Raw genomic sequence first — 20,008 nt, 5'->3', positions numbered from 1 at the left:
AATGAGGTTGAGGAAGTTTCCTTCTATTCCTAGTTTCTTCACAATATATACCATGACTGGTATTATATTTTGTCCAGTGCTTTTTCTGCATCTATTGAGATGATCATGTGATTTTGTTTTTTATTTTGTGAACATGATGAATTACATTAATTGTTTTTAGTTGTTAAACCACTCTTGGATTCTTGGGGTAAATCCCATTTGGTCATGGTTTAGAATCCTTTTTAGATGTTACTAGTTTCAGTTTGCTGACATTCTGTTGAGGACTTTTATGTCTTTATTCATTAGAGGTATTGGTCTGTAGTTATTTTTCTTATTCTGTCTTTGGCCTTGGTATCAGTATAATACTAACTTCATGGAATGAGGTGGGAAGTTCCTCTTCCTCTAGGGTATGAGATAGATAGTATTTCTGCTGTAATATTTAGTAGAAGTTATCTGGGCCTAGGGATTTCTTTATGGGAAGATTTTAAGTTATTAAGGCAATTTCTTTAATTGTTCTAGGTCTTTAGGATTTTTTTAAATTTCTTCTTGAGTCACTTTTTTTCTTTTTTTATTATGTTAATCACCATACATTACATTAGTTTTTGATGTAGTGTTTCATGATTCATTGTTTGTGTATAACACCCAGTGCTGCATTCAGTACATGCCCTCTTTAATACCCATCACCAGGCTAACCCATCCCCCCACCCCCCTCCCCTCTAGAAGCCTCAGTTTGTTTCTCAGAGTCCATAGTCTCTTATGGTTCATCTCCCCCTCTACTTCCCCCCCCTTCGTTTTTCCCTTCCTACAATCTTCTTATTTTTTTTTAATTTTTTAAATTTTTTTCACTTTTGTTAATTTGTTTCTAGGAATATTTCCATTTTGTCTAGGTTGTCATAAAGTTATTCATATCTCCTTATAATCCTTTTAATTTCTGTAAGGTCAATAGTGATGTCCCTCTTATATTCATGATTTTATTCACAAATTTCTCAATTTACGTCTTTTCTCTTTTGGGGGGCCCAGTCTACCTAAAGGATATTCAGATTTGTGGATCTTTTCATAAAATTTTCATGCAGTTTTACTGAATTTTTTTCTCTACTGTTTTTGTGTTGTAATATTTCATTGATCACCACCCTAATATTTTTATTTTCTTTCTTTTGCTAGCTTTGCATTTAGTTTGCTCTCTTTTTCCCCTAGTTTCTTAAGCTTGAAGCTTAATTTATTGATTTGAGATTATCTTCTTTTCTAATACAGACACTTGAGGGGTTAATTTATAGAATTTACCCTAAGCATTGCTTTGGTGGTATGCCATACATTTTTTTTAAAGATTTTATTTATTTATTTGACACAGAGATAGAGAGCATTAAGTGGGCAGAGCGGCAGGCAGAGGGAGAAGCAGACTCCCCGCTGAGCAGGGAACCCGATGCAGGGCTCGATCCCAGGACTCTGGGATCATGACCTGAGCTGAAGGCAGATGTTTAACTGACTGAGCCACCCAGGCGTCCCTCCCATACATTTTTTAATAAATTTTTTATTTGCTGTGTTTTCATTTCCTTTTATCTGAAAATATTTAAAAGAATTTCTTGTGATTTCTTGGACCCATTGCTTACTGAGAAGACATTAAGGAAGAATTTAGAAAATTCTCATTTGTGAATTTCTCAAATTTTGTTGTTGATTTATTAATGAATTCTGTAGTTCTCAGAAAATACACTTTATATCATTCAGTCTTTTTTTTTTAAGATTTTATTTATTTATATGAGAGAAAGAGAGAGCGCACGTACGAGCACCCTAGGATCATGACCTGAGCCAAAGACAGATGCCCCTGATTCAGTCTTTTTTCAAATTAAATGAGATTTATTCTGTGACTTAGTATGTGGTCAGTCCTGGAGTAGGTTCCATGCATACTTGGAAGAATGTATGTTCTCCTATTATTGGATGAGAATTTTCTTTAGAGGCTAAATTGGTTGATGATGTTCAGATTTCCATACCCTTGATGATTTTCTGTCCAGTTGTTAAAAAAAATTTTTAAGTAATCTTTGTACCCAATGTGGGGCTCAAACTTACAACCCTGAGATCAAGAGTTGCATGCTCTAGGGGCACCTGGGTGGCTCAATCATTTAGGTGTCTGCCTTCTGCTCAGGTTGTGATCCCAGCGTCTGGGATCCAGCCCTGCGTTGGTCTCCCTGCTCAGCGGGGTGTCTGCCTCTCCTTCTCTCTCTGCCCCTCCCCCCACTCATGCACACTCTCTGTCAAGTAAATAAGTAAAATATTTTTTTAAAAAGTTGCATGCTCTATCAACTAAGCTAGCCAAGCATCTCATTTCTGTCTAGTTCTATCCTGTGAAAGTAGGATGTTGAGTGAGACCTTGGACTGTTAATGTTGAACTGTTTATTGCTCTCTTCACTTCTGTCAGGTTTTTCTTCATTTGAGGCTTTGTTTTTTGTGTGTATATGTTTATAGTTGTATCTTCCTGATAATTTGAATCTTTGTTATTATAAAATGTGCTTCTTTACCCTTGTATATTTTTTGTCTTAAAGTATATTTTGTCTGATAGAGTCACTCCATCTCTCTTAATGGTTACTGTTTACTATGACCTTTTACTCTCAAGTTTGTATCTGTGAATATAAAATGTGTCTCTTGTAGACAGCATATAGTTGAACCTTGTTTTGTTTTACCCAGTCTAACAATCTTTGTCTATACATGTAGAGGTATTTTTTTGAAAAGGAAAAACTGTATATATTTAAGGTGCTCAAACTTTTGCCTTTTTTTTTTTTTTTTTAGAGATTTTATTTATTTATTTGACAGAGAGAGAGGGCGCACAAGCAGGGGGAGTCGCAGGCAGAGGGAGAGGGAGAAGCAGGCTCCCTGCTGAGCAGAGAGCCCAGCTCGGCCTCCATCCCAGGACCCTGGGATCATGATCTGAGCTGAAGGCAGAGGCTTACCCGACTGAGCCACCCAGGCATCCCCCAACCTTTTGCCTTTTGATTGAAGTGTTTATTCACATTCAGTGTTATTAATGATACAGTTGGGCTTACATCTGACATTTTGATGTTTGTTTTTTCATATCTTTTTTTGTTCTTTTCTGCCTTCTTTTGTATTAAGTAGATATTTTCTTTTAGTTTTCGTTTTTGTTTTTTTTTTTAAGATTTTATTTATTTGACAGAGAGAGACACAGTGAGAAAGGGAACACAAGCAGGGGGAGCAGGAGAGGGAGAAACAGGCTTCCCGCTGAGCAGGGAGCCGGATGTGGGGCTCAATCCCAGGACTCTGGGATCATGACCTGAGCTGAAGGCAGACGCTTAACGACTGAGCCACCCAGGCGACCGTTGTTTTCTTTTCTTTTTTTTTTTTAAGATTTTATTTATCTATTTGACAGAGAGAGACACAGAGAGAGAGGGAACTCAAGCAGAGGGAGTGGGAGAGGGAGAGGGAGAAGCAGGCTCCCCTCCTCCCCGGCAGCAGGAAGCCCAACGCGGGGCTGATCCCAGATCATGACCTAGGCTGAAGGCAGATGCTCAACAACTGAGCCACCCAGGCGCCCCAAGTAGATATTTTCTAGTAGATAATTCCTTTGTTGATTTGTTGTTGTTGTTTTTTTTAAGAGTGGGAGAGAGAGTGTGATGGGGCAGAGGGAGAAGAAGAGAGAATCTTAAACAGGCCCCACGCCTAGCACATAACCCATCCCGGGGGTTTGATATCACAACCCTGAGATCATGACCTGAGCCGAAATTAAGACTTGGACACTTAACTAACTGAGCCACCCACATGCCCCAATTTTTGAACTATATTTTTGAGAATAAAACAGTTATAGTGTTTATTCTAAGGGCTGCAATATGTTTTTTGTTAAAATTGACTTTATGATAATACTGAGTTAATTCCTTTATAGAAATTTTACTCTAGTGTGTCTCCATTCCCTCTCCCTTCCTTTTTGCTGTTGTCATTTATTTATTTTTTACAAAAGATTTTATTTATTTATTTGACAGAGAGAGAGACCATGAGAGAGGGAACACAAGCTGGGGGAGGGGTAGAGGGAGAAGCAGGCTTCCCGCCAAGCAGGGAGCTGATGTGGGGCTCTGTCCCAGGACCCTGGGATCATGACCTGAGCCAAAGGCAGATAGATGCTCAGCTGACTGAGCCACCCAGGTGCCTGGAGTCTTTTTTTTTTTTTTTTGCCTGGAGTCTTTTTGTATTAACCTACATATTTGCTGTTTCTGGTACTCCTTAATTCTTCCTGAGGATTTAAGTTACCATTTGGTCATTTCCTTGCTCCAGGATAATTCTGTTCTCTCCCCTGTCTTTTGTATTTCATATCTTTTTATTTTTAAAAAATTTCTTGTCCTGGCAGCTTGCTTTCTGACATTTCCTGACTCTGATTCCTTTTCCCACTTTTTTTTGTACCTTATTTTTCCATTATCTATCTTGTACCTATCATTCTCATTTTTCATTCTGCTCCCAGTAATTTATCCTCAGTATGGGGCTTTGTCTGGAAGGGAGCCCCGGAATGTCAGCTTTGAGAGTTCACAGTGGGTTAAAGTGTACTAGCCCTTTCAGCGCCAACCATGAATTCATTGTATTCACTGGTTCTTGGAGTGGCCAGAACCCCTCCTAGTCAGCTGATGTTCTCGTATTTGCCCTACATTTCATTGTTACCTATCTTGTGTGCTCTCCTGTTCTTAGGTCTCCTGAAGGTCCTGTTTCTTCTTTCTGATTCCTCCTGCAGAAGTACTGATGCCAGTCAGGTCTTATGGCTGTTAGTAGTTTTCCATACCTTTTTGGATTTTGGATTTTGTGGTAATATTCTTTTACTTAGCTCTGTTGTGAATGTTGTCCATGGGTTTTTGGTTTTGCTGCCTAGTTGTGCTTTCATGTGGAGGGCTTGTGGAGATTTTCCAAACCAGTGCTGCTACCACTGGTAGCAGTGGTATATATATTAGGTGTTATAACAGCTTCACCATATAACAATGTATTAGGTATTATAACAGCTTCACTACGATGAGGGATACTCCCTTCCAAGGTTAGGTTCACATGTCAGAATTCATGACAGTAGTGCTTTGGTATGACCAAACAAAGATTTATTACCCACACAGGTGGGGGAATTCTGAAACAGGGGCAGAGGACAGCTTTCTGGGAAGAGGTCCAGAAACAGAAAGTAAATACAAGTGCACAGGTGTTCTATAAAGGGTAAGTCCAGTTGGTGCAGAATTTGAAAGAGGCACCCATGAAGCATGGAATACGAAAGAGGTAGCAAGTGGCTCATGTACTTGGGGGTACTGGTGGGATTGAGCCCTATCAGTACACTGCTGAAAATGACAGACACAGGGAAGGGATGATACTCAGAGGTTGTCAGCACTAAATCAAAGTATCAACAGCGGTCTCAGTTTTTTTCCTTTGGTCTTCATAGTAGAGATCCATTTTTTAACTCCTGTTGTTGTGACATACTAATGAAGAACTGGGCTTTGATCTTGCCTGCCATGTTTGTTTTTGGTACCCATGATCAACTCCTCCTTGAAGAAACTTACATTTTCAGGGAGAGACCAAGAGGTGGGCCTACTTAGTAATCCCAACCAGAGAGATGAAAGGTGAAGACTATGTACAGTTATCTCTATTTTCAGAAACAAGTCACCATTGCTTGGATGAATCAATAAATACCAAAGAATATGTTAAGAATGAGTGATAGCCTTCTTAATTCTGCTTTTTGTTCAGCTCTGTTAATTACATATATCATTTAGATATTTAATTTTATCAAGCATTTACTGAGTGTCTAATCATTCCATTTAATTTGTGTACACAGTATTGTGTGAGATCATGGGAATATAAATAAGTCAGAGTCTAGTATTTACTTGATTCTAATATGATATTGATTTTAAGAACTTTTTATTGATTTACAAACTAATACAGGAAATGTACACCTCAGTTGTAAAATGTTACCCCATCTCAGGAATATTAAAATATTGAAAATATATATCCTAAAATTGAGGGATTATTTGTGAAATGTTTATTAAGTACCAAGCATAATGCTAAATCCATTTGCATATATTATCATTTAATGTTTACAGTAACTCAATGGGGATAGATTATTATCTTTCATTTATAGATAAAGAAAATAAAGTTTGCAGAAACGATGTAAGTAGTAAGTGTCAGAGGGACATTGAACTCAGGTCTGTCTGATTTCTTACCAATATATAAATGTTTTTAGTCAGTATATAAAGTGAGTGTATCTTTTAGGGAAGGATTTTGTTGTTCCTGTTTATTTTCCTGTGTTAACTTCTCTCTCTGCCTCTCTCTCTCTCTCTCTCTGTCTCTCATGAATAAATAAAATCTTAAAAAAAAAGAGTGAATTTTAACTTTTTATTTAATAATGTACAAAGGACTTAGAAGGCTTTTTTTTCTTCCCAAAGTTTTTCAAAGATTTGATTATGGAATTTGTAGTTCTTTAGGGTGGTTAATGAAATGCTAAGTCATTTATTACTATTCTTCCTTTTTCAGTTGTGTTACTTCTTTCTTGGCAGCTTCTCAGAACTCTCTTACCTTTACTGAATTTTGGTAGATTTTAGTGTGAAATATATAGACCTATTTAAATTTGGATTTAAACTATGATTTCATTCCTGTAAATAACATAACCACTTTGGTAAAAGCCATTCATTTAAAAAGTGGAAGAAAAAAAAATAAAAAAATAAAAATAAAAAGTGGAAGAAACCACCTCAGAAGTTGACATTGTGACAGTTCTTCTAGGGAAATGAGAAGGAAAAGTAATCTGCTAGGGGAAAAAGAAGAAAAATGAGAGGAGAAAATTGTGGTGATGTGGGCTGGCAGAGTAGGGATGAGTGTCTAAAACAGAAAATTTGTTTGGTAAACTGGTCATGCTAATCTTGTATTCAGTTTTTTAAAAATCGGGCCTGAATTTAAAACACCTTAGGCTAGGACCATTCCATGTACAATAACAGATATTAAGTCTGCTTAGATAAAAATTATCTTATTGCTCTTGAATTTAATTTAGTATGCTGGTGGTCTCTTCAGTATTTTAGATCATCAAGTGATGTCCAGGACCTAAAAACTGGATTATCTTCTCTAAAATATGTGATGTTCTTTATTTCTCTTCAGTTGCTTATACTTCCCATTCCTCCCTCCCAGTCTCTTTATGAAAATATTATATTTGACATTAGATAAATATCGAGTTTTTTTCTTTAATATTATTTTGGAGCAGAACATGATTTGTTCATTTTTCAGGAATATTTACTAATAACTCTCCATGACACTGCAAAGTTCTGTGGTTGAGCACTAATCAGGCTCTCTGCCTTTCCTTTCATATAGTATGGATTGCTTGAGAGATTTTTGGGTCTGTTTCGTCTCATGAACATATGATGCCTGTGGCAGCACTTGTTTGTTTGTTTTTTTTTGCTACCTGACTTGTGGAGATTAAGTAACCATATAGCAGAAAGCAAGCAGAAATGATGCTTTACCAGAGCTAGACTGGGGTTTGCAGAAAGAGCTCCACCAGAACACCTTTTTTAGCCTCAAGTATATGTTTTTACTTTCACTTACCAAAACCATATGAGATGATGGAAGAAACAGGCTCAGATTCTTTGTTTTTACACATCAAGAAGGGGAAAACCTATTGCAGATTTAAAACTACTTCACAGTGCCAACTTTAAACCTTGGGATTTTTCTTTTTGCCCACCTGTCTTCTAACAACATGAATTTTGTGGAAGGATGGAAGATGTGAGTTCAGAGATGGCAACTGACAGCAGTGCTAGTACTTGAGCCTTCTCTCTGCTAGTTTGTAATGATCCTGGGGCCTGTTGCCAAGTACTTGGTTGGGAGTTTTGGACACTATGAAAATATATTCAAATTTATTACGTGACTTATTTTTCATAGGTGTGTTTGACCTTGAGATATGTGTTACTTGGGATTTGTGTGTGTTATTGTAGAAAACAAGATGTTTTAATGGGCAAAAGCAAGTTTTGATAAAAGAAAATTTAGAAATGTTTGAGTTTTTCTGTTTTTGTTAATAGGCAGGCAGTGGTTAAAGGTTCCCTTCCACATCCTTTTGCCTTGACATTATTTGAGGACACATTGTACTGGACTGACTGGAATACCCACTCCATTTTGGCTTGCAACAAGTACACTGGCGAGGGTCTGCGTGAAATCCATTCTAACATCTTCTCTCCCATGGATATACATGCCTTCAGCCAACAGAGGCAGCCAAATGGTAAGTGATCCTGATTTTTAAATTGCAAGTTGGAATAGCTTTAGCACTCAGATGTCTGGCTTTAGTGAAGGCAGGAGCAGAGAGGTCATATCCAAAGGTAGTAGGAAGGAATAAAACATGGGGAGAATGTCAAAATATAGTTCAGCTTAAATGGCAGCCTAAACCATTTGTACCTTGTTATCTATGACTGTTGACCACCTCAGCCCTTTGTTTGGGTCTGGGGTTAGGGTGTCTGAGAAGAGAGAAATAAAATAAGAAATTGAGATAGCTAAGCTTATACACAAATGCATTTCTTCTTTATATTATTTCTCTCTAATGTGTTTTTAAAAACAAACAAGCACTTTTCTTAAATAGAAACCTCTGTGAATCTAACTGGTGAATTTAAGTACCTTAGGTTGCCTAATAAAATACCTGCTTTTTCTGTGCACACTCCCCCCACCCCCCACGTCCCTTTTTCTTAGTTTTGCTTCTATTTTTGGTCAACCTTTGCAGTGACTTGGGCTTCGGCTGCTGGCAACAATTTCTTGTAAGAGAGGAGTAGAATTAGGTTTAAAAGGAATATGAGAATGTTAAGTGTTTGGCACTTGTATATAAATAAATGTCTGGCATGTGTCTAAGTATATTTCAGATTGTATTCCATAGCCAAAAATAAAGGATTTGGATTCTGCATTGCTTTGTATTAGCTCTATCCATTTAGGGGGAGGTAGTTAAATAATGAACATATTATATTGGAATCTGATGATCATGAGTCCATAAAAATGTTTTTAAATGTATGTGTTGCCCTTTTGTAAAAGTATTGTATGAATTTTTTATTTTCATGTTTAGCCCTTAGGAATTTCCCTGTTTGTTTTTTGTTTTTGTTTAATGGCACTGTTGATCCTTTATATTTTACTAGTTTCAAAATTTGCAGTTATCATTGCTTTATCTTTCATATTTTGTTGGTCTCCATCTTATGTTGATTTTTTATGAATATTATTATTTAAATCCATCCCTTTCCATAGTTTTGACAAAAGTGCTAATTAATCTCTGCTTCTCATTTTAATCTATTATGTATATCTTTTCCATGTTAATCTTTCCAAAGTGGATTTTTCAACATTCTAATTACTTTTCTTGGCTTTCAGTGCCCTCCACCACAATTTGTTCCCATTCTCTGTGCTCACTCAGCTTTAGCTCTTATTAGTCAACAGAAACCTTAATATCTAGTTAGACTATTTGCCTTATTATCTCTCCCAATGTACAGCCTCAAAGCTTTTATTTATACAGTTTTACCACATTTGAAATGTCCTCCTATCAGTCTTTCCTATCCTTCAGAGGTCCTTTCATGTCCTATGTCCTCCCTGAAAGTTTTCTTCTTTAATCCTTAGTGATTTACTTTCCATTTGACTCTATACTTATTGATGGTCTATCATGTGCAAGATAGCACTTGGTTTCATTGTTTTGTATTTTCTAGTTTGTTAATTTTGGCATACTGACTAGATTGTAAGCTCTTTTAGGGCAGGGGTCTCCTTTATTTCTTGTGTATTCCTCTTTGGGTACAAAATGCTAAGTCAGTTGTCACTGATTAATTCTCTTCCTTGCAAATGGTTTGGTAGTCAAGCACCTGGATGACATTTGGTAGTAATTTGGTTTATCGCAGTTGCTCATGTTATGGTTGTTAACCTTTGTGTACCTAGAGTGAGGGAGGGCATCCATAATCATTGGTATTAATCAGTGTGATTTATATTTGACAGCTACAAATCCATGTGGAATTGATAATGGTGGTTGTTCCCACTTGTGTTTGATGTCTCCAGTCAAGCCTTTTTATCAGTGTGCTTGTCCAACTGGGGTCAAACTCCTGGAGAATGGAAAAACCTGCAAAGATGGTAAGAAGATGGTCTCCAAGAAGGACATATTTCAGATAGCAACTGGAATTCTTTATGATTTATTTTGTTTTCTCTATAATAAGCTCTGTAGGTTGCAGTGTTGGGGAGACTGTTGCTTAATCTTTGTCTTCACAATCAGTTCTATAACAGGGGTGTTTTGTGTTTTAGGGCATCTCTTTAATACTGTTTTATAAGTTTAGCATTTTAACTAAATCTTTAACATGCTATTTTTGAAAAAAATTAGGTGCTATTTCTTTTTTTATGAAATGTCAGTCATTGATACCACAATTGATTCTTGTGAAAATGAGTATTGCTTTTCTTAAAGAATATATTTTTAACAGTTGGTAGCATTTGTAAATAAAGGACCTCTGTGCAAGGAAATACTGTTTACTAAACTTTCAACTATAACGACATATCATCAGGTTGGTATATTCCTAAAAAATTATTGAATGATATTTTTAATTGCTTTTTAACAACAGAGAAGTGCTTTCAGAAGAAGAAAAAAATTCCATATTCTGTTTTTAAAGCAACCTCATTCTGTACTTAACCACTGCCTCTTCTCCTTACTCTCTTAATTCCCTATAGAAAGAGGGCATATTGGAGAAATATGTTGATTTAGGACATTTCAAGGGACTTCTGGTTTGGGAGAACACCAGTTCTTCCCTTTTTCTTCTTAATGAGAATATTATTCTTCATTCTTCAACCAGACTGATCACTGTCTGGTTTTCTAGTCACCAGCAAGACCTGGAAAAAAATTGTTACATTTAGCAGTGGCTTCTTTATAAACTCTGAAAAGCAGAAGCCTTTATTTCAGAGTGGGTTAGGGAGTTCCTGGTAAGGGGGTCAGGGAGTCAGAGAGATGGAATTGAGCTGGTGTACAGGTTATTTGTCATGACTTGGCATTGATAAATTATCCTCATAGTCAAAGGTGAAGCTGGCTGACTCTTGTCAGATGGTTTCCATGGCAAACAATAATTTGGTTTCAATTTAAAACAAAAGGTTTTTGTAATGTTGCTTTTTTGTTTAAAAATGTAGCCTGACTTTAAAACAGAGGATTTATTTTAGCAATAGTGGTTTGTCTACTCACTCACAGCAGGGCAAATGTACATGTTTAACTAGTATTTTGAATTTTAGAGTACATTTTACATGTCGTAGCTTCAAGTTAACTATTCTGTTTTGATCACCTTGCTCAAATTAACAGCTTCACTTTCTATGACTTCTTTGTTTGCAGAGTTTTGGGGCTGGCTTCTTTTGGTAGTTAGCAGAGGCAGTGAATGGTACAAAGTTACTCCTGCTTGTTGCCTGCTATGGCATTTAGGGCTGTATTTTCTCTAAGATTGAGTTCATTTATAATTAGTCCTTGAGTCAAAAAGCTGTTGTTGAGAGCTTTACTCCTCTTCTCAGTTTTTTCAGCTATAATTCTAGATTGATGTGAAGCTAAATGCCAGTATTTTCTTTTAGACACTTCTTTGGGAATCTTTTTTCACTCTTTCAGATGTCAGCTTGCTTACTGTCTTTTATAGTTAGATGATTTTACTGGTTCTTGAACGTTAAAAAATCAAAACAAAAAGATTGAGCTTAATGTCCTCATTCTCAGCTGTGTTTTTATTGAATACTACTTTGAGTTAAAAACATTTCATAAATAAATCTGATTTAAAACTCAGTGAAATAAAAACTTGAAAGTGTTTCTTTTCTAATGATAGTAATAATATATTAGCTAGTATTTATCAAATACTTATATGTTCAGTACATTCCTGAATTTTACATGGATCTTATTTAATCCTCACAGCAGCCCTGTGAGATATAAATGAAGAAACTAGGTTTAGAGAGATGAAGTTTTGCCTAAGTTTGTATAGGAACTTGAATCCAACAGTTCTGTCAGATCTACAACTCTTCCTCTTCACCAGTATGTTACATTTATCTGATTCCCTCTCTTTGCTGCTGCTTTTTCCTTCACCATAGCTCTCTCTGTCATTAATTATGTCCAGCATTGCCCTATAGTTCTCTTTAAGACAGCTTAACTGAAATAAAATTTACATGTTATAAATTTCAGTCATTTCAAGTGTACAATTCAGTGGTTTTTAACTAATTTACTGTTGTGAAACCATCACAATCCAATTTTAGAACATTCTCATCAAACACAAAAGATCTTTGTCTTGGATTCATTTACCTTTGTAAACACACTTCTCAAACAAAGGACCTATATCCTATGTCTCCTTCCTTTAATACTCAGCTACTCAACTTCTTAGTCATTACGTAGTCATTCTTCATTATACCTTTAAGTAGCTGTTATTAATTTCAGGGGCTATATAACAGAGGAACCAGAGAAGGAATCAAAACTTGATTTGGAGAGCTGAGCCATTATAGAGCTTGACCTCATAGTCAAGCTGTTCCTGGTTCACTATGTTACTTTCCATTTTCACCCTAAATGGACCCTGAGTATCCTTTTATACTCCTTTACTTTTCAATTCTTGAAGAAATTCTGCATTCTTTATTTAGAGTGACTAAATTTTGCCTGTGGTTTTGAATTTTTTCTTCATTTATCTCACGTTATTGTTCTAGGTGCCACTGAATTACTGCTTTTAGCACGAAGGACAGACTTGAGACGCATTTCTTTGGATACACCAGATTTCACAGACATTGTTTTACAGTTGGAAGACATCCGTCATGCCATTGCCATAGATTATGATCCTGTGGAAGGCTATATCTACTGGACTGATGATGAAGTGAGGGCCATACGCCGCTCATTCATAGATGGATCTGGCAGTCAGTTTGTGGTCACCGCTCAAATTGCGCATCCTGATGGCATTGCTGTTGACTGGGTTGCCCGAAATCTTTACTGGACAGACACTGGCACTGATCGGATAGAAGTGACAAGGCTCAATGGGACCATGAGGAAGATCTTGATTTCAGAGGACTTGGAGGAACCCCGGGCTATTGTGTTAGATCCCATGGTTGGGTAAGAAGCTCTGCTGATAGAAAATTTTGCCTGGTGTTTCTGTTTTCTACAGGTTCCTAAAAACATTGACAAAAACAATATGAAGTATGTGTTGGTTTTCAATAAACAGCTCATCAGTGGCTGTTCATTTTTAGAACATAGTGATTGGAATAAAATCTCAAGTTAAAGAATTGCTAATTTTTTTCCTTGACTGTTTTGAATATTTTTCTAAATTAAGTCAATGCTTGCTGACTTTGGGTGTTGGCTACAGATTTTGCTGAGGTTGCATCATGACCATGAAAAATGTGGAAAGAAATTATTTTCAGAACTCTTTCTCTTCCCCTAGAAGATTTAATTTCATCCCATTTTTGGTACTTCTAGAATGATATGGTAAAGGATATATCTTACTTTTTATATCCCAAGTTATGTGAATGACTTGAATTTTTTGGGGGTCATAACACTCTGACCACAGTTTGGGGAAGAACACAGCTTTCTGTATACTCACCAATGTTATTTGTTACTATGAGATTCATTCTAAGGGTGAACATAGTGACAAATTATTACACTTCAGTGTATATCAATGCTTGGAGCCACTTAAACTCCCAGGAACCACAGCAATTACTTAGCACTACAGAAAGAGTTATTTTGGGAATTCAGTTTGTCATCTGAATATTACTACTGGGATAGCCTTTTTGTGTCAGAGATGACAAGCCAGCAAGAAAAAAAGATGACTGGGGTGTCTGGCTGGCTCAGTCAGAAAAGCATGCAACTTTTGATCTTGGGGTCATGAGTTCAAGCCCCATGTTAGGTGTAGAGATTACTTAAATAAATAAAAAGTTTAGAAAAAAAGAAAAAGAGATGACTGTTAGTGGGAAGGAGCACAAAATATTTTGAAGAAACATAACTAAAAGTGGAATCTCATTATTGGAAGGCATTTTTATGATCAGTTCTAGAAAACACTGATCTGAAAATTTCCTACAAGCATGCATATACTGCTGTTATGTCTTAAACATGAATTTTGAGTATGTTTAAGTCCTGTTTTTTTTCCCTTCTATGGTGTTAACTGATACCAGTGTCATGTGAGGGGTGGACCTTTAGAGTATCTGAAGGTTACAGTTTATTATCTGTTTTTAGCTCATTTTCTGTATACTTCTATAGGTACATGTATTGGACTGACTGGGGAGAAATCCCGAAAATTGAGCGAGCAGCTCTGGATGGTTCCGACCGAGTAGTGTTGGTTAACACTTCTCTTGGTTGGCCAAATGGTTTAGCCTTGGATTATGATGAAGGCAAAATATACTGGGGAGATGCCAAAACAGACAAAATTGAGGTTTGTTCTTGCTTTTTCCTTTTAAAACCAGTTTTATAATGGTTTTTAAGTTGATATTAATTGATGCAGATATTTTTGCCTCCTGTCTGGGTTGCCAGAGGTATCTTGTACGGAAATTTTATTCAACTTTCAGGATGCTAGGGATTATGTATTCTCTTCCACTGAAACCTCTAAGATTTCTGAGCTATATTGGCATGAGAAATGGATATTCCTCTATTTCCAGTCCTAAAAGCTTATGTGAGTGATTTTCCTCATTATGGATAAAGCCACTGTATGAATTTCCTAGAGACAGTTTCTGTACAAATCAAATATTATACTGGCAGAGCTGGTCGTTCTGTCAGGAGAACAAAGCTCATATGTGCATGTATAACTTTTGTTGTCACTGGTGTTGGAGGCAGGTGGTGGCATATATTCAGTATTAAGGTGGTTACATGCAAACAGTTTTTAAATTGATTTATGAGCTTTATAGGAGAAAGATTAATTCATCAAAGCTTGGGGGAAAATATTTACCATATGGTAGAATTAAGTTGTAGCAACCAGAATAGAGTTATGGTGGAAACAACCAGTGGTAAATCACAATAAATCAGTGGTTTATCACAGTGCTTTGTAGATGGCATATATCTAGATGTTGAATATGAACTCTAACTTTCACAACTTTGAGTTAAGCTGTGCTATAGGTCTTATGGATCACATACTTACGGCTCACATACTTTCTTTCACAGTATTTCTTTGGGGATGCATGACTCGTCATATAAGGAATGGCTTGGAATGGCTATTCAGAGCCACAGCACATATCTCCTAACAGATACATAATTTTTGCTCCAGAGCCATTATTTTAGAAAGGTAGTTCTTAGGAGTGCCAGGGACTCTGAGGGAATAATGAATTAAAGGGTCTTCTCAGAATGGAAACTTGGAATAGAAAAACCCGTTAGTGTTCCATAAGGCTCAAATACTGAAAACTGTATTTCTTATTCGTGCAGCTGGTTTGCATTAATAGAAAATTTTGCATAGACTTGTCTATACAAATTTCCTCCTAGTGTTCACTGCCCCCCTCCCCCTTAAATCCAAGTTAGTATTTGAATCTTTAACAGCTTAGAGTGCAGTGCTAATGAAACCAAAGTTATGGGTTCATTTTTTTTTTAGACAGGCTATTAGCTTCCTGCTTGGGTCAGCCTAAGTACAAATTGCACACCCATTTCCGAGCAGTTCACAAATGTGTATTGTTGACCAGCTTTGGACCATACATGAGGGTATAGGTATTACTACTCTTAGAAAAACAGTTTAAAGCTCATGTGTCCTACGAGAATGTTTGTACATAAGCGAAGAACACTTGATTTATTATTTTGTAGGGATTTTTAAAATTCTATATTTGGTATCTTTTAAAACTTACTGTGACTGATTAGATTGTAAATGAGACATTTGTTTCTTACTGGGAATTTTTCATGTCTTTATTTTCCACACTTCAGGTCACTTTCAGTACTTTAGATACAGAAATTTATTCAAAATCACAAATTGTTTAGGAGGGATTTAGGTAGACGAGCGAGAACTTTTGGAGGTTCTGAGTGACAATGAGAATAAGAATGAATCACATCATATAACAACATATAATATTGATTAAACAGGATTTATTTTCTTGGTTTGCAGTAAGTACAGTAGATCTTAAAATTAGCATTCATTCTGGCCTGTTCTGTGTTCTTGAGCTATATACATGTGTATGCAGTGGTGTCACTTCCTCCCTCATTTCCTTCTTTTCTTCCTTGAGTGGTACCAGCATCCTTAAAGCCTGCCTTTCACATCTATTTCTCCTCTTCCAGGTTTGCTCTCTGTCCTCTTTTTGACAGATTATTTGGGGTTAGTGGTACATCTACCTCCACCAGATTATACATACAAAGACCTCCTCTTGTTCTTTCCCCTGGAGATTCTGATGAAGTTTCTCTAATTGAGCATCAGTGCTTTTGTCATTTTCTTTTCATAGACACATCTGAGAAGTAAAGAGAGCAGGTATTGTTATTTATTCTCTTCTTAATTTATGATGATGTGTAAAATTTTTGGTATACAGCTTATTAAGGAAGGAGCACAGCTCTTCATCTAAATTAATCTTGCATAAACTGTTAGTTTCTCTTTCTGAGACTAATGGTGATTATAGGAGCAACTACCACAACCAGCTTTTCATCTCACTTTACTTGATAGTAGGTTGAATATAGTGAACTTGAAAATTTTTGGAAAAATATATAATTTTTTAAATGCTTCTTTTTCTAAAGAGATTATTTGCTAGCCTTCTGTTATGTAGCAGGTGATCCTAACTCTACTGATCTTACCCTGGTCTAGGTGATGACATGCTCCCTTCCAGTCTATCCTCTTAAGAAATCTTCCCAGTGGACTTGTCCAGTCACCTGAAACTAATGTAACATTGTGTATCAACTACAGTTTAAAAAAAAAAGAAAGCTTCCCAGCTTTTTGTCATGTCCAAGAATGAAAGTTGCTTTTTCCTGGGAGTCTAAGAAAATATTAAATAATAGTTGTATAGCCCTGTTCTCTTCTGGAAGACTTTGAGTTCACTTGGGATCAAACTGCCCTATATGTTTTTATAGTACATTTGAAAAGAAAAGATTGTGATTTGGTAAATTTTTATGTAGCAATTGTAAGGCATAGGAAACTCTTTGTTTTGACTGGGTCTTATGGGAAGAGCTCAGAATGTTCATGCTATCTGTGCCATCAGTGGAGATTCCTTAGATCAGGTTCTCACTCCCTTTTCTGTAAGTGGTAATATGGTGATATAACCAGATGCTGGATATATTGGAGAGCTGCAGGTTTCAGATTTGGTTTTTATTGTGCAGAGCTGCAGAAAGAACAAATAGGTTTATCTAAGTTTATAACCAGCTTCTGCAAAGAGGGATGGGACACGGGGTTGCTAATGATGCCACATTTTTTAAAAGATAGTCATAATATTGGCTGGCACGTTAATATAAGGATGTGTTTAGGGACGCCTGGGTAGCACAGTTGGTTGGGCGTCCTATTCTTGATTTTGGCTTGGGTTGTGGTCTCAGGGTCGTGGGATCGAGCCCCATGTCGGGCTCCATGCTGAGCAAGGAGTCTGCTTGGGACTCTCTTTCCCTCTCGCCCTGTGCTCACACTCTCTCTTTCTAAAATAAATAGATAAATCTTAAAAAAAGAGAGAGAATGTGTCTGTTAGGATATATCTGATTTTCCTACTTGTCAGATGATAGTGACCACTTATCTGTAGGTGTTATATAAAAGGTACATGCTGGTACTTGTTTATGCTTCTTATTCATTATGCTAAAATAATTTCATCACCTTTTACAAACAAGCTTCTTATTTATTTGTCTGCACTGAGCTCCCCCCCCACTCCCCACCCCCAGGCCAACCCGAGTATTACTATAGTGTTCTGGGGCTTCCTTATATAATCCTAAAGCATTAGCAGAAAGGAACATTTCTGTTTTTCTGATAGGACAATCATCAAATAATCCTTTATTTCTATTTTATAAGACCCTACAGTAGGCAGAAGCACATTGTGTCTTAACAACATTTGTATTTTTCTTGGTCAGGTTTTACTGCCAAAAACATCTGTTGCACTGAGGGCATGCAATACTGCTTTTCAGTAGCAAAGACTTATAAACTATCAATGATAATTTATAAGTTTAAAGCATTTTCTTGCCATTATATAAAGTTAAGAATGTTACATCAGCTTGGGTTATTTTTTGTTTTGTTTTGAGGATACTTTTCTCATTATATACAACTTACCTGATTGACAAAATTAATCACTGTGTTTTGAATCACTGGTTTTATTGAAAATGACATTGTCAGATATTTCTCAATTTATTTTTTTATTATATGCTTTTTATTTCATTTTTCCTTCTTTCATTTCTGAGCTTCTGACAAACACAACACCTACTAGTTATAGATAAAAAAAGATTTCTTACCTACTTTAAGGGGATGTAGATTTGTTTTTACTCTCTTACTATAAATTTCCCTGCTTTGGAGAATATAATGTCCACAGGTAGTTTTTGTCCACATTTAATTATACCTGACACAACTTTGGGAAACAGAGATTATTAGAGCCTTAAGTACAAAGAAATTTTGAATAAAGAGGGTATTATTGTGTAGGATGTGTGCTGAAAACTTGACAATTGGTGAATGATCTAGTTCATATTCTAAGCCTGTAATTGTAGGACTACATTTTCCCCTCATGACAACTTCCTCTGTTTTGTCAATATCCTAATTTGTTTTCCAAGTATTCATATTTCTTTGTAATTTCTTTGTCTGGCATCTTTAGCCTGTGTATTGTGAAAGTCTGTTAAAGTACACAAGGGCCCATTTATGGTTTTTCTTAATCGTTTCTTTCTAAGATTAATTCTTCCTTAAGAAATTATAATAATATAATCATCTGCTGTTGAGATAAAGCTCTTTTGATTATATGACAGGTACCAACAGGTACTTCCTTTTGAATCTTTACCAGTTTATAACATTCAATGCTCCTTAAAATTGATTTTTTTTTCAGTTTTAGAGAAATATTCAAGATAATGAGCCTAAATACCTGCATCTTTGCCCATTTCTACTACTTTACAACACTATATGTGTTGTATGTGAATGTGTATGTGTATGTGAATATATATTTTTCCTCATTTGTTCCTGGCATATTGTAACTGAAGAATATTGATAAACACCATCATTAGATTCCTCAGCTCAACAGAATACCTGGATTAGGGGCTTATATTCATTGAGTTATAAGCATGGTGCTATCCTTTTATATCATCTTGCATCTTTTTAGGGTGTATTTTATAACATATTTTTGAATTCCTATTTGAAAGTTATCTTTTGATGTACAATTCAAGCAACATTATTTAACTTGTTATAATCTACAGCAGCCAAAGCAGTACATCATCTAATTATATGCCCTGTTGTCTCATTATCCACTCTACTTTGTCTGGCTCTAAAAAAATTATTGCACATATATAATGAGAGAAACTTGCTTGATGATGAGTATAATCATGCTTTCCTGAAATGCCACAACAAACCCTTAGAGCCTCACCAAACAAGATGCTTTGCCTCACTTAGGAGTTAGTATAGTTTTATCTATGTAAATTAGAAAAATCTCAGTCATGTTATTTTAGTGACCAAGTTTGAACTTGCTCTTGGATCATTTAAAAATGTTCTGTTGTTACCCTTCTCATGTTTTAGTATAAAACCATATAATATATGTGGAGATATTTTTAGCTTCAAACTTCCTTTTTAGGTTCCTTTGGTTTTTGTACTCAAGTAAAAGAGTGCTGATTTTAATGTCCTGCTTTCTTAGGAAGAGAAGTTAGCTTCTTTACAGTTGGTAACGGTATTTAGTTGTTATGAGTGGTAATCTCTAGATCTTTATAGAAAAATTTTGTAATAGTAGACCCTGACCTTAATTCTTGTTTGATTTTTCCATTTAACTGAGTGACCTTAGATAATTCACATAATAATCTGGTCTTTGTATTTTGACCAGTAAGATCATTTAAACCAGATGATGTTTAGGTTTCTTCCCATTATAACATTTTCTGGTGTTTTTTTGTACTAACTGCGTTATTTTAGATTAAGAACAGATAATACATTTGCCTTGGGAGAGTTGCTTAAAGGAAACTTATATTCAGATGACATGAATATTTTCTTTAAATTTTTCCTTACCTACGGTGCATTGAATC

General features: G+C 36.0%; 1 protein-coding gene across 1 annotated transcript in view; it reads left to right on the top strand.

The window, feature by feature from the left end:
* LRP6 (LDL receptor related protein 6) overlaps positions 1-20,008 on the top strand; it is a 169,064-nt gene that overhangs the window by 87,664 nt on the left and 61,392 nt on the right. The window contains exons 4-7 of the mRNA XM_028119851.2: positions 7,989-8,185; positions 9,916-10,047; positions 12,610-13,006; positions 14,144-14,315. Coding sequence (XP_027975652.1) covers positions 7,989-8,185; positions 9,916-10,047; positions 12,610-13,006; positions 14,144-14,315 — 898 coding nt within the window. The remainder of the gene's footprint in view (positions 1-7,988; positions 8,186-9,915; positions 10,048-12,609; positions 13,007-14,143; positions 14,316-20,008) is intronic.

The sequence above is a fragment of the Eumetopias jubatus genome, unplaced genomic scaffold (genome assembly GCF_037043125.1).
Source record: "Eumetopias jubatus isolate StellerSeaLion01/CBP00866 unplaced genomic scaffold, mEumJub1_p1.0 scaffold_8, whole genome shotgun sequence".
NCBI classification, from domain to species: Eukaryota; Metazoa; Chordata; class Mammalia; order Carnivora; family Otariidae; genus Eumetopias; species Eumetopias jubatus.
Note: the sequence above shows the minus strand (reverse complement) of the source record. Positions and strands in the feature narration are given on the sequence as shown.